The sequence below is a fragment of the Phragmites australis genome, chromosome 7 (assembly GCF_958298935.1).
Source record: "Phragmites australis chromosome 7, lpPhrAust1.1, whole genome shotgun sequence".
In the NCBI taxonomy this organism is placed as follows: domain Eukaryota; kingdom Viridiplantae; phylum Streptophyta; class Magnoliopsida; order Poales; family Poaceae; genus Phragmites; species Phragmites australis.
The window spans coordinates 34,305,238-34,319,268 of NC_084927.1; the positions used below are offsets into that span (position 1 = coordinate 34,305,238).

The 14,031-nt window shown below is 46.6% G+C and overlaps 1 protein-coding gene, 1 long non-coding RNA gene and 1 other non-coding gene across 6 annotated transcripts; 1 reads left to right on the plus strand and 2 right to left on the minus strand.

The window, feature by feature from the left end:
* Positions 1 to 5,521: 5,521 nt before the first annotated feature.
* Positions 5,522 to 10,723, plus strand: LOC133924949 (serine/threonine-protein kinase CTR1-like). Of its 2 annotated transcripts, XM_062370707.1 has the most exons (15): positions 5,530 to 6,207; positions 6,786 to 7,084; positions 7,388 to 7,532; positions 7,631 to 7,746; positions 8,198 to 8,406; positions 8,489 to 8,776; positions 8,851 to 8,891; positions 8,999 to 9,067; positions 9,185 to 9,285; positions 9,377 to 9,461; positions 9,560 to 9,658; positions 9,745 to 9,813; positions 9,902 to 10,033; positions 10,117 to 10,211; positions 10,343 to 10,723. In XM_062370707.1, the coding sequence occupies exons 1-15, from the start codon at positions 5,740 to 5,742 to the stop codon at positions 10,422 to 10,424; spliced, it is 2,298 nt and encodes a 765-aa protein (XP_062226691.1). In that variant the 5' UTR covers positions 5,530 to 5,739; the 3' UTR covers positions 10,425 to 10,723. The 2 variants fall into 2 exon arrangements, with proteins under 2 accessions (XP_062226692.1, XP_062226691.1); XM_062370708.1 differs by lacking the exons at positions 10,117 to 10,211; positions 10,343 to 10,723 and having other exon boundaries at positions 5,522 to 6,207; positions 9,768 to 9,813; positions 9,902 to 9,994.
* An 81-nt stretch (positions 10,724 to 10,804) lies between these two features.
* On the minus strand, positions 10,805 to 12,448 carry LOC133924950 (uncharacterized). 3 transcript variants are annotated; one of them, XR_009910864.1, is made up of 4 exons: positions 12,163 to 12,448; positions 11,670 to 11,782; positions 11,485 to 11,585; positions 10,805 to 11,272 (listed from the first exon to the last, which is right to left on the minus strand). It is a non-coding gene; the product is annotated as an uncharacterized LOC133924950 (long non-coding RNA). The 3 variants fall into 3 exon arrangements; XR_009910865.1 differs by having other exon boundaries at positions 11,882 to 12,448; XR_009910863.1 differs by having other exon boundaries at positions 11,670 to 12,448.
* A 1,051-nt stretch (positions 12,449 to 13,499) lies between these two features.
* TRNAA-CGC (transfer RNA alanine (anticodon CGC)) lies at positions 13,500 to 13,572 on the minus strand. The gene has a single exon. It is a non-coding gene; the product is annotated as a tRNA-Ala (tRNA).
* Between the last annotated feature and the right edge of the window lie 459 nt (positions 13,573 to 14,031).

Below are 14,031 nucleotides of genomic sequence, written 5' to 3' on the forward strand. Positions count from 1 at the left end.
GGTGTCACTTCCCAATATTAAAATCGTTCTGGTCTATTGATAACTGGTTAAAATGGAGGATAAAAAGCAAAAAAAGAATAGAAGGCACTACCCCTAACATTATAATATTCAGAGTTCTTTTATATTTGGATACCTGGAACTCAGGAGTCTGTATATGTTTGACAATTTTAAACTTGACTGAAGTTTCGAGATAGAGATCAATTATTGACTTACGCAAAAGAAAATAGCAAATTTATGTATGTTGAATGCTTGCCCCAGGTAGTACACAAGAGTAACTTTGTCACTGCTTCTCATTAGGTATAGACTCTGTTCAAGTAGAGCTCCAACTCCTAGCTTCACATATGATCTTGTAGTTGTAGGTTAAGACCAAACAATTTTAGTCTCTATTTTTAGATTAAAATAAAAATAAAATAGACCACTTAAATGCCCTCAATGTACCAACAACTCCAGCTCCATGATTTTTTTAGAGCTAGAAATACCCAGCTGATTTTTTTAAGCTAGAAATATCCAACTAAAAAAATTAAAGCTAGAGCTCTACCAAACATACCTACAATATATGTCATCAAAGAAGAAGAATATACGGAAAGGAATAATGTAGGAAAACTAATGCAACTTGCAACATTGCAAAATGATTGGGGGGAGGGGGGTGAATCATTACTCATAATACCCAAACAGATGACCTTTATAATGATAATTGAGATATGGTTTCTAAACAAATGTGATAAGGTTTCAGCCCCGGTTTGCAGCCTTTGCTTGTGTTCCCAACCAGAACTAACATAAAACTCAAGCATGCATCTGTCCTGGGTTTTTGGCTTCCAAGCAAAGCAAATGAACTATGGCTTCCAAGTCTATGCATGCACTAACGTATCAAGCTCCTTCAAATACACTACAAAGTGGTCAAATAGTTATGTTCCTTGGATGATGAGCTAGATGTGGACCTAAAAGTGGAAGAGATCAGCTAGAGATAGATTTTTTCTAACTTTCTATTTCTGTGCATGTTCCAAAAAGATGAGCTTGTCCAAGTCCAACCACATTTCACGTGCCTTCACAGTGGTCTATTCCTCTTCTTCTTGTCTTTTTTAGTAAAGGGTCTGTTCTTGATGGCCTCCATTACCTGCATTATTAAGAATGAGGGGCACTAATGTCAGCCACTAGGAGTCAAGTTGTAGTATTAAAACTTTCTGGTTTGTTGCGTCACCACAAACAAGCTATCTTGGATGCTTGCTGATTGGTGAGAGCATATGCACAATAGGCTCTGAGATGGCTTGCCAATTTTTTTGAGAAGGGCTGTTAGCATCACCTAGGTCATGACAAGTTTGTTGTTTCAAAAAACCCATCTTTTCTCAAGCAAGTCTGCAGTGATGGCTACCGACTACAGACTTTCCCTATAATATTAGCTAATTAGCGCCAGGTCCCTATTTCTCACTAGCATTTTAGCATTTGAGAAGTGCCAATATTTGCAACACGCCATCCATGAGAAGCTATAAAAATCTAGTCATATCAAATACCCTCTTACTTTATTACAGATAAATAAAAGATCTGTCCTGCATCAAACTGTCACGGGAATTAAGACAGCAACTCACTGAAAAAAAAAACTTTGCAAAAAAGGATGACAGAAACTCGAGAAAGGGTTCGGTAGACGAGCATTTACGTGAGGGCATCTCAACATGGATCTTCCCTTGCTACCGCTGTGAAAAGGAAAAGAGAAAAGGCTCACGATCCTCTCCCCGCGGGGTTAGCATTTTACTATTCCTAATCAGTAGTTTTCCCCCCCAAAGTAGTGGTGATCATAGAAGAATTGGATTCCTTCACATTTCATAACAGTATCATGGCATACCTCTCGAGGCATAAAGCTCGACCTTTTTTATTTATACAGTATACAACTACTACTATACATAGTAAGGCTACTTATCCTCGTGAATTTTTATTAGATATTAATCTCCAAAGTGTAACTTTAGTAATCACTTGGATCCAAAGCTAGCTACAAGAAGACATAAGGCGGCCTCCACTGTACCGTGCTTTTGCTTCCTCCTCCCGTGTTGAGTGCTACAGCGACACCGCGTGAATCACTGTAGCAATAGAAGGTAGGTGTCAGAGTGTAAACTCCTATCGCAGGGATCCGGAGGGATCCTTTTTGAAATTCGACCGGGGGATGATTTTGAATATGTTTGCGGGAGAAATAAATGGGTGTAAATGCGATAGCAGGTGGGATGGAAGGATCGAATGCAGAATGCAGTAAATGCACTGAAGGGATTTTTAGACAGGTTCGGGCCGCACTGAGCGTAATACCCTACTCCTGTGTGGATGCTATAAATGCCCTAGGAATGTCTCTCAGGAATGTTGCTGGTTACAAGAATGTTTGTCTATCATAGAGCTTCGAGTTCATTGTTCTTCGGTGGTCTCAGCTTCTGTGCTTGTACTGAGATGTTCTTTTGTCTTCGCTCTGGATTCTTCAGCCTTTGAGAATGTGTATCCGAGCCTTTTAGCCTCTGAGAGTCCTCTAAAATCCCCCCTTTTATCCGTGCCGCCGGCTCTCTTAAATACCCGCCGGCGGTAGTGTGACTCGAAAGGGAGGGCACGAGTTCCAAGGCGCCATAAATAGAAAAGCGGTCATTATGGGCTGCTGCGCGAAGTGACGGGAGGTTGAAAATGTGCCCCCTGTCCTGTCTTCGCCATCATGATGGCGTTGGCAACAGGCGCTGTGGAGAGGGCCCACCGGGAAGCCGCAGAGCAGCCCGGTGTGCCCGCCCGGTCTTGTTCGTTTGACACAGCAGGGCGGCAGGCGGGGCGCCTCGGGCCTTGCGATGCTACTTGAGGTGCGCCGGATGACGCGGGATGAGACCCGTGCATTAAATATCCCCATGCCCTTCTGCCATAATGTGGCAGGGATTGACACCGAGCGTGGCATGAGCAGTTAGAGGTGACAAGCCATGCGCCCTCTTAAATGCGGCATCGGGCCTTTCACTGGCTGACACCTCACCGCTGGACCCCTATGAGGGCCACCAACGAATGACTTCTTGGGCCGTAGGGGAACCGAGTGCTCGGGGGTCACTGTTCATATTTCCGAGCACTCTCTTCCGGAAATGCCCTCTCTTGGCCCTCGGTGAACCGAGTGCTCAGGGGCCACTGTTCACGGCTCCGAGCACTCTTTCCCGGAATTGACTGTTTGGATCCTCGGGGAACCAAGTGCTTGGGGGCCGTTGTTCGCAGCCCCGAGCACTCTCTCCCGGAACTACCTTCCTTGGGTCCTCGGGGTACTCGGGTGCTCGGGGGCCACTGTTTATGACCCCGAGCACTCTCTTCCCGGTCACTTGGTCTTCGCAAATCATCAGGGAACTCGGGTACTCGGGGACCACTGTTCATGACCCCGAGCGCCCTCTCCCGGGACTTAGTCTTTTCGTACCTCGCGGAGATGATCCCCGCGGGAGGGTGCCGCGTGGCGGATTGCTGACCTGGCCTCGGAATTCGGAGACCCATGGTTCCTGATTCACCGACTATAGGAAATATGATAGTTGTTGAAAATAAAAAATAGGAAGTATTGTAATAATATTTAGGAGAAACGAGAAGTAATAGAAGGTAGGAAATATGATAGTTATTTTAGATAAAAAAAATAGAAAGTATTGTAATAGTATTTAGAATGCTATTATAGTATTATAGTAGACGAATTTTTAACTATCTATTAGAGATGATCTAACATACTCTACCTACACATTTCACGACAAGACTACAAGAATAATCAAGCACTTGCTAAGACATGAAAAAAAAGAAGTTAAACAACAATGCTGGCCTATCTTTAACATCGAATATTACACATCGATCTCACTATGCTGACACGAGGTTAACATAGCAGTAAAGCGAGAACCAAATCTGACTTTAATGTTCAATGGAGGTAGTTGTATCTCTATCTATCAAGATTTAACCTTTTTATATATATTTTATGTGTCAATCTCTAAATTCTGTATCTTTGATATTTATAAACGTTGTGTTAGTAAATATGGTGATATAAGTATATCTGTGGAGTTATATTGGTGTTTTAAAAGATAGTAGTAAAACACATTGTTTTCCCTGTTTCCCCTGCCACCAGCACTAAAAATACTACTCTGAAAGAAAGCTCGGACACGCTACTGCTTGTCGACCGGCTGCTCTGCTGGCCGCGGTGCCCTCATCCTCCACCTAGATTTCACCTGTCAAAGCACCACACGCATGTGCCTGCGTGCCGACTGCGGCGTGTTCCGCCCGCCCTCGCCCTTCGGGTCGGGCCTCGGTGACGCACGGTGCGGCAAAAGCACGGGCGCCGACCTGCGCGCCCGCGCCCGTGCCCGTGCTGCCGACTGCTCCCGCGAGCCAGCCAGAAGACGGCGCGCGTCGACGAATCGCGGGGGCGCGCGCGCACGTCCGCGGCACGGCATCCCGCGAGCTGGCTGACTCGACGCCCCGCGCGGCGACGGGTGTCCCCCTCGGCACACGCGGCGGTTCGGGACAGGCCCCACCGCACGTGCACCCGGGAGCCGGGCACGGTAGCGCGCGCGCGCGCTTTCGTAGCCTCGCGGCCGCCGTGGCCCGTGGGTGCGGGATGGGAAGGCGGGAGGCGCAGGCGGCTGCTTTTGCTCGCGTGCCCCCGTGGCGTTGCCGATTTTGGCCCTAGAGTTTTAGCGTGTGCGCCCTTGGATTTGTGGGTTATTATATCGGTAGAAGGCTTAGCCGACGGGGGTTTATGCTGTCGTGAACATGTTGTGTTGAAAGATCGTCAATCACGTGTCCGAAATAGGGTGTGCATATTTGAATTCCCAACAAACATAAAACACATGATAAACATACATATTACTATCCATTTTATCCTGAAGTAATATTATCCATTTTGTATTACCGTAGGATGACAAAATATATTTTTCTATTTTCACTTGCTTGTGACCACTACAAGCTTTTCGCCTCCTAGTCAGCTACCTCTAGCGGTCTTGCCGGTGAGCTGCTTCCACCGATAATTGACCACCGTACTCCTTTGTTATCTCAAAGTGAGCACATCTTTCTTTCCATCGACTCATGTGGCAATCGCCTTTAAATGCCTCTCGTTCTCATTGCCCATCACTCATGAGTATGAGTGCATGACTATATTATCCTATTTGCAGTATGCGACACCCCCCACCTAGTGGCAGACCCAGAGGCCCAGCGAGGGCACAAGCCTTCGTTCAAATTCTTATTCTTTTTATAGATTTTAGTGGACTTAGACATTTTTTCTTAAAAAGATATGTTCTTACTTAATTTTTAAACTAAGTCTATCTCTGCTCCCCACCCATCATCATCGGCTGTTCCTGTCGATTCAAGCACGAACCGAGAATTTCAATGGTAAAGAAAATCGATCGAAAGTTTGTTGATTCAAGTGACCGAAGAATAGCACTTTGAAAGTAGACACTAAAGAATGTAATGCTCCATTGTTCTCCACGGGTACCTGCGTTATTTTAAATGAATCACGAGAAAAGAAAATGACACGCACAATCGAAAGTCAAGAAGCACAACAAAAATAAACACACAAAGGACCAACTTGTAAGTTGCAACTTGCAACCCCACCATGTCCCTCCCCCCTCCAAGGCGAGTTTTTTCCGACTCCTTCACACAGCGCACCCCGCACCAGCCTACCTCTCTCCTCCTCCTCTCGGGCGGCTCCCATCCACACGACCCTAGTTCTTCAGAGCACCACCGCAACCAGCCGCCCACTCTCCATGCATCAGCTCTCCTCCGGCCATGCCGCAGCGCCGCCGAGCCCTTAACCCGACGCTCCCTGCTCCCGTTCCCGTTCCCGTTCCCGCGTCCGCCTTCCAACTCGCCGCCGACGAGGACTCGCGGCTGCCGCTCCTCGCCGACTACGCGCTGTTTCAGCCCATCTCCGTCGACGCGCCCGCGGCCCCGGCGTCGGCCGAGTGGAGCGGCGGCAGCGCCTTCACCGCCACCTCTGACGCCGCCACCACTACCGCCTCGTCCTCCGCCACGGCGCCGGGCTCCTCCCTGGTCGCCGCCGGCCGCGGGAGTGACACGTGGGTCCGCCGCGCCAGGGAGGGGTACTACCTCCAACTCTCCCTCGCCATCCGCCTCACCTCTCAGGCCTTCCTCGCCGGCGCCCCTGCCCCGCCCGAGCTCCTCCTCCGCTGCGCCCCTGGGGATGCCAACCATCACGCCTCCGGTGATCCGGAGGCCGTCTCCTACCGGCTTTGGGTAGGTACATACATCGCTGTGTATGTCGGTGAGTCCTACGGGCATGATCCAACACGCGAGCATATGATGGTGCAATATAATGAGTGTAGAGACACAAACTCCTACAAATTTATGCTTCTCAACTCTTTTGCTCTTCTTGCTTATTTGACACAAGTTTTCAAATTTGGTTGGTTGCTGTTGCTGTCATCGCGTCGTTTGCAAATTTGGGGATGGATTAGTCGTTGCTGAAAAAGTTCTCGGTTGGAAAGAGAAGGTCTGATTTTCTGTGTTTTTGCTGAAAAAGTTTATGCTGTTGGTTTCTTGCATTCACTGCATCTCACTCGGTTAAGCTTCCTGCTGTGTCCCACTAATTGCGTGCAAATGACGCGCAGTCTCTCCTTATTTTGTTGAAATCTGTAACTATTGTCGATGCTCTGCACATTAATCTATTGCAAATCGAAGCAAATTGAGCCGTGCCGCCTTCAGCTTCGCCGCCGTGTAACAGTGATGACCGATGATGATGAGCCAACGCGTGCAATAATTGTGCTTGCTGATTTGTAGTGTACTAGTATGATTAACAAGTAAGGATGCATGTGCAGGTGAACGGGTGCCTGTCGTGGGGCGACACGATCGCGCACGGGTTCTACAACATCATGGGCATCGACGCGCACCTGTGGGCCATGTGCAACGCCGCGGAGGAGGGCCGCCGGCTGCCGACGCTGGCGGCGCTACGGGCGGTGGACGCCAGCCAGTCATCGCTGGAGGTGGTGCTCGTCGACAAGTGCGCCGACTCAGTGCTCCTCGACCTCGAGCGCCGCGCGCTTGACCTCGTCCGCGAGCTCGGCGTCACGACCGACCTCGTCCGCCGTCTCGCCGTCCTCGTCTCCGACCACATGGGGTGAGTGGCATCTTGGTCACCCAGGTAGCGAGCTGCTTATGCATTGCATTGGCATTGCTGCGTGCATGGCCGCGACGGTCGTGTTGCTTCTTCCCTTGACAAAAAGTTGAGCTGACAAATTATCAGCAGCGGCGTACGTGCCACGCTCGTGTGCCTGTACGTGCCGTGCATGCACTAGCCCGTGTAGGCTAGACTTGCAGTTCGTCAAGTTCCGTGAACCTGGCCGGGCACTGACGAACACGTGAACGCAACAGATTGTCATGCATGCACCACCTTCATGTGACCTTCCTTTTTCTTTTGAAGGGGCGCGTTGAGATCGGAGGACGGGGACCTGTACATGCGGTGGAAGGCGGTGAGCAAGCAGCTGAGGAAGCGACAGAATTGCGTCGTCGTCCCCATTGGCGGCCTGTCTATCGGCTTCTGCCGGCACCGCGCCATTCTTTTCAAGGTACGTACCATCGATCGGACGCAGCACCGGCTGTGATGCGACTTGATATGGTTCATGTTAAGCTTAGCCTATCATATGCTTCTCCCAAAAAAAATCAGGAACTGGCAGATTTCATCGGCCTGCCATGCCGGATCGCTCAAGGTTGCAAGTACTGCTCTGCACCTCATCGATCCTCTTGCCTTGTCAAGATCGACAGCGAGGGAAGATATGTAAGGTCTGTATGTATTCGTTCCTTTTCTTTTTCCTGTCGTTTTGGAGATATATTGTGGCATAGCTGAGAACCCAGTGATAGCTTGGTTGGTAGAGTCTCCAATTGAGAGACCGTCCACCCAGGTGCTTGCAAGCGGTGTGAATACCTCCCTGAAGGGTTTGGTATTCCCTCCCTTAAGACAAAGCTAGAGGACATCTCCTTCCTGTGGTTGAGTTTTTTTTTTTTTAATCGTGGCATAGCTGAACTTAGACAGTTGACACAGAAGACGTCAGATGGTGTAATTCTGCAAATGCACTTTTATAGCTTCTCTTTTTCTGAATATATCCATGCATTCAAAGAATCTGATGGTGCTGTATATCAATGAGCTATTGAACTTGCAGTTGGGAAACATTCATGTTAATCTATGCTTATGCATTCGGCTCAATCTGTTCTGCAATTTTTTTGGTGGCTCCAGGGAATATGTCGTGGACCTCGTAGTTGAGCCGGGAACCATAAGCAACCCAGACTCATCCATCAACGGGCAGCTGCTCTCCTCCGTGCCTTCACCTTTCAAGACTTTGTGTACAGCAGGCTCAGCAAACTATGCAACACCAATTGCTGCTTGGAATCAAGCGACAGCCAACGACCGACGCACCAGGGTACTATCAAACTCCCAGTGTTCAGGTAAGCATCTTACCATCACATACTACCCGAAACATTCAGTCAATCCTGCTGTACATGCTGGTCAATACTTTACTACATGTAGTTGCTAGGTGCTCCGTTGTGGAGGAGAAAAACTCTGTTCAGGCAGCCAACAAAGAAGGCTTGCTGCCGAAATGCGGTCAGATCACGCAGAATGGTCACTGTAACGGCATATCAACGCTGGAAGTGTCGGCGCAATTGAAGGTGATGGGCATCGGTGCTGAGAACGGCAATAAGGAGAACGTTCCGGGTGCTACGCTTCCGAAACGCCTGAGCATTGAGCCATCTTTCGCCGTGGATTGGCTCGAGATTCCGTGGGAGGAGCTCGAGCTCAAGGAACGCGTAGGCGCCGGTACTTCTTTGACTCCAGGATTTTACTGATTTTCTGTGTGCTCTGAAGTTGATCACTGTTGGGGTACAATGCAGGTTCTTTTGGTACCGTTTATCGCGCTGACTGGCACGGTTCTGTAAGTACCTTAAATTTTCATTGTAAAAGCCTTTTTTTCTTATTTTTGCAGTGAGTTAAGCGTCCTCTGGAGATCATAAATTTGAGATTGTAGATTTGGATGTGTAGGATGTTGCGGTAAAGGTTCTTACAGACCAGGATGTCGGCGAAACGCAGCTGAAGGAATTCCTCAGAGAGGTCATTACACCATTCCGATTTTTGCATAAAAGTTTCAGCTTATTTTTGCATCAAAGTTTCAGCTTATCATACGTCTGAATCACGATCATAGCCTATCCATATCAATATGCCTTCCAGATTGCTATCATGAAACGAGTCCGCCATCCGAATGTGGTATTGTTCATGGGCGCGGTGACAAAATGTTCGCATTTGTCAATAGTTACAGAGTATCTGCCCAGGTAAACCTTCCGTCAGTTTCAGTTGTCAGATATGTCACATATACTTTGGATTACTATCCTAGAGTAAAACAAATCCTGTTGGTGTAAACAGAGGGAGCCTCTTCCGTCTCATTAACAAGGCATCTACCGGAGAAATGCTGGATCTAAAGCGCCGTTTGCGCATGGCGCTAGATGTTGTATGTATCACATTGTCTTCCTTTTACGTACGACAAGCGCCTGAAATGTCACTCGTATGTCTGAATGTAATGTGACACATGTTGTATGTGCAATGCAGGCAAAAGGCATCAACTATCTCCACTGCCTGAATCCTCCTATTGTGCATTGGGATCTGAAGACTCCAAACATGCTGGTCGACAGGAACTGGTCCGTGAAGGTTAGAGTCCACCTTCCCAGATAGCATAGCAAGATCAAAGCCATTGTTCTACTTTTGTTTCTTTACTTTCCTTGATACGGCTTCAGGTAGGTGACTTTGGCTTGTCCAGATTTAAGGCGAACACCTTCATATCGTCCAAATCAGTCGCGGGAACAGTAAGTTTCTTATTTCAGTCCGAGCTCAAGCGATAATCTGCCTTTAAATTTGACGGTTTCTGATCATCCGAGCGTTCTTGCGCTGCAGCCAGAATGGATGGCACCAGAGTTTCTCCGTGGTGAGCCATCCAACGAGAAGTGTGATGTGTATAGCTTCGGTGTGATCTTGTGGGAGCTCCTGACGATGCAGCAACCATGGAGTGGCCTAGGCCCTGCGCAGGTAATCTTCCATATCTTGTTTCTGTTCTCCTACTGGTACAGAAAATAGATCTGGTTTGTGATTCAGTAAGGTAACATTTGCAGGTAGTAGGAGCTGTTGCATTTCAGAACAGAAGGCTTCCGATTCCAAAAGATACCAATCCAGAACTTGCTGCTCTTGTAGAATCCTGCTGGGATGAGTAAGCCTTTCCTTATAGCCAGAAGCTATTTTGATCAAATCTTTTAAACGTGAAAACCAAATCTGTGCTTGATAGTATGCTTTGTTCAGAACAAGATGATGTCAGTGATGCCATGTTTTTTTTTTCTTCAGTGATCCAAGGCAGCGGCCTTCGTTTTCGAGCATTGTGGATACGCTGAAGAAGTTGCTCAAGGCGATGCTTGTAGGTTCATGAGGACTCTGGCAAACTGTCCTGGCTGCGTTGTCCCCCCTTTTTTCTCTTTTGGCTGTTCCTTTTCTGTCTTTGTTAACGCTAAGCTACAGAAATGAATAAGGCTGTTGCCTAAAGGCATCCGAGTTCTCTACAGAAAGAAGAGGATAGTTGAAGCAGCACAAGTGCAATGCTGCCTCGAGTTCGATAGGTCACTTCCCCCTCATGCAAAACCAATAAAAGCCATTGCTTTTGGTCCCATGTTGCCCTGGGGTATCCTTTGTACATGATTTCTAGCACTAATCGAAATTCCTTACTGTGGCTGAGCAGTCTGAATTTCTAGCATCCCTGAATGTTTCAAATGATTCTATTGGTTATGCAGTAGGAATGTAGTCTGTGCTTCAGGAGAAAGAAATAAACAATTTTGATACCAAACAGAATAGCTCACAGGATGAATATGCTGAGTTTCCAAACGTGTATAACAGAACTTTCGGGAAGACATCAGACTGGAACTTTAGGGTACATTTTTGTCTGGCCAGTGTCATTTGCCAAACTGACATGAACATAACACATTCTTCTCAGATTATGAAGCAGTTATCTGGGGCGTTTAAAGCAGAAATTCCAACAAATCGTCGCCTCAAACAAAAGATCCACCTAACCAAGAAACATTGTAGCAGCTAAGTCGATCGTTGCATTTCCGCTGCCTACATCTGGAGTCTACTTTGCGTTGCAAACTAGACAACCTGCTCCAGCTCCCGCGCGTAGCTAAGAGTTTGATTGATCAGCTTAAACGACGGAAAGTTCAGATGAGGTGTGGATTCCGCCATGTGAAAATGGACTGAAACATTCTTGATTTCCCATTCATGTTGTCCCTGCCATCAAAATGAGGTGTTGATAGATACTCAGAACCAATTATCAGTAGCATTCTTACAATCTATATGGTTCAAGAGCGCTGGTTGGAACTTTGGCCTTGACTCATGCATCAAATGAAACATGTCTGGTATCCTTTACTAAGACACCGGTATTCATATCGCTGATATGGAAATATAAAGATGAAAAAAGACTGAAGATAAATAACATATACCTCTGATATGTAGTTGAAAAGTTCTTGGTCTGAGGTCAACATTAGCATTTTCTTTGCGTCACTTATCGGCCAGTAATCATATGCCTAACCGCTGCAATCAGCTATTTCAAAAGAGCACGAAGAAAACACAATAAGGGACTTCAGAAAAAAAAAATTAGGAAGACTGATTGTGCAAATCGACTCACCTAACAGTTTCAGCGAGGTGGTCCGTAAAGTAGACATGTCTCGTGTGGCACAGCTTGTCGAGCATTGAACAGTTGGTTATAGGTACCTTCCATAAAGGATAGCTCAAGCTCATCTGCATATTTGATGCAAGGATGGTTTAGAACTTCCGCGGGCAGAAGTTCCAGCTCAGTATGGAATTCAGCAAAATTTTGTTCTTGGCCAACATGCTCACAAGATTAAGGCCCAAAAAATGGGTATTCATCTGGTTAGGGAGGAATCATGCCGCTGGATGAACAACAACGAAATAAGTGCAATGTCACATCCCGCGCTGCAGACCACCTGACACAGCAGCAGAATCTCAGAAAATGAGAAATCCCTAAAACGCCATTGGAATCCTCTCCATTACAGCAGAATCTCGTCTTCGCCGGATAAACGAACCGCTATGCTCGAGGATTCCATCAAAACCCCCGGTGAAAATAAAAAGATCGATAGGCAAGTCGAACCGAAATGCACCTTGGGCTCGGACAGCAGGGTGACGCAGGAGTTGACATCGTCCCTCGCGCACGCGAAGTCGGGCCACGCGAGCTTGCGGGTCATCTCTTCCAGCTCCGAATCCATCGATGACACCGCGGCAGCTTCTGGGTTTTTTTTTTTCTTGCCCCTAGCTCCACATCTCCCAGTTGTTTTGGGGTTGGGTTGGTTCTGTCTTGCGGGAGGAGCCGATGCCGCACTTCGCTGTAGCTTGGACCGTCTGATGGAGGGTAAACAATCTTTTTGTATAGGAGGATAAGGATCGAGTTTCTCTGATTTTATTATTGATTTTTTTATTATTGATCTTACATATCAATAATAAAGTCATAGTGATGTTAAGGTTGAACTCGACGTGAAGGATAAATAGTCGGGATGAGGGTGAAAGGATTCGAACTGCGGAAGAGATGGACCAGTCCTATCCTATCATTAGAGGGGTGGTACGGTATTTTACAGCCGAACACCGTAGAGATTTTACTGTTTAAAAGTACTATAGCAATTTTATAGTTAACACCGATCTTTATCTATTTGTTTACGATCGAACAGGTGACTTCAATTTCTCTACAGTCAAAAAGATCGCGATGCCGACCCGACACGCCTCAGAGCATCTCCAGCCGTATGCAGCGCTACAGTACCTCGCAAGTATTATAGCACTGAAAATCAGTCTCCAGCAAATCTTTATCCGATGCTGCTACAGTACCGTACATCACTAATTGTTACCGGGTACTGTAGCAGCACGCAACACTGTAGCGTGCACTGTAGTAATGCGGCAGTACTGTTTACAAAGCCTGACAGTGGATCCGTAGGGGGAAAAGAATGGTAGAAAGTAGGAAATAGGGTAATTGTTAGAGATGAAAAAAATAAAGAATACTATAATAGTATTTTTAAGAATGAAAATTTAAGTTAGCGGCTAGAGATAACATCACAATGCGATTTCACACGCCACGCGGTACGACAGAACTAAGAATTGCATTTTGAATGTAATAAAAAAAATATGCAAAACTAATTACGTAACATTATTTTTGAACCGTTTTGCGGACATATGATTCATACTCTGCAAAATGCAGTATTTGTTCTCACATCTTTTAGGCAATTTAATATGTACCATCTCTTCCAATTTTCATGACATATGCATAACATAGACTATATATACAATGGACTGTTTGCAAGTAGTAAAAAAAAGGGCGTTCAACTAAATGCGCCGGAATTGAATGGGGTCCGCCCCTGCACGCGGGTATCACTGTATCGGCGATGAACACAAGTTCGTTTTCTCATCCTGAAGGCGCATTTTCCCGTGCCTTCTGGATGAGAAAAAAACAACGTGGAGGTGCGGGGAATCGAACCCCGTGCCTCTCGCATGCGAAGCGAGCGCTCTACCATATGAGCTACACCCCCTACGGTGCCCCCCTGGACTCCTTAAATCTAATTATCAATAAACTTGCCTTGTTTTACCCCGTAACGCAGACGACCACTGCAAGCACGCGCATGTAACGAACCTATCAACGCCGTGATCTGCGACTAGAATACGACAACTCCTCGGCCGTTCTGCAACTGTCCCTAGCTACACACTCTCGATTACTCTGTAGGCGTTTTAGATTTGTATACAGGATTAAGAAAGTAAATTAAGTTATTTTATTACCTTTTATTTATTTTATATTGGAAAAAATAATTTATTTATTTATAAGAGTAGTAGTATTTACTAAAAAGGACAAGAATAATTTATATTTAAAGAATAGGTGAAAAGGCTAAAACAATATATATTTGCAATAAGAGGAACTACTTGTCATTGCACTGCTGCCTTCCCATTCGCACTTACCGTTATGCAGCATTCGGACACGATAAAGACAGGTCTCG

Coding starts and splice junctions, on each gene's coding strand:
- LOC133924949 (XM_062370707.1), top strand. CDS start 5,740: ATGCCGCAGCGCCGCCGAGCCCTTAACCCGACGCTCCCTGCTCCCGTT. Junction 7,747..8,197: donor AGCGAGGGAAGATATGTAAG/GTCTGTATGTAT, acceptor TGGTGGCTCCAG/GGAATATGTCGTGGACCTCG. Junction 8,892..8,998: donor GCGCTGACTGGCACGGTTCT/GTAAGTACCTTA, acceptor TTGGATGTGTAG/GATGTTGCGGTAAAGGTTCT.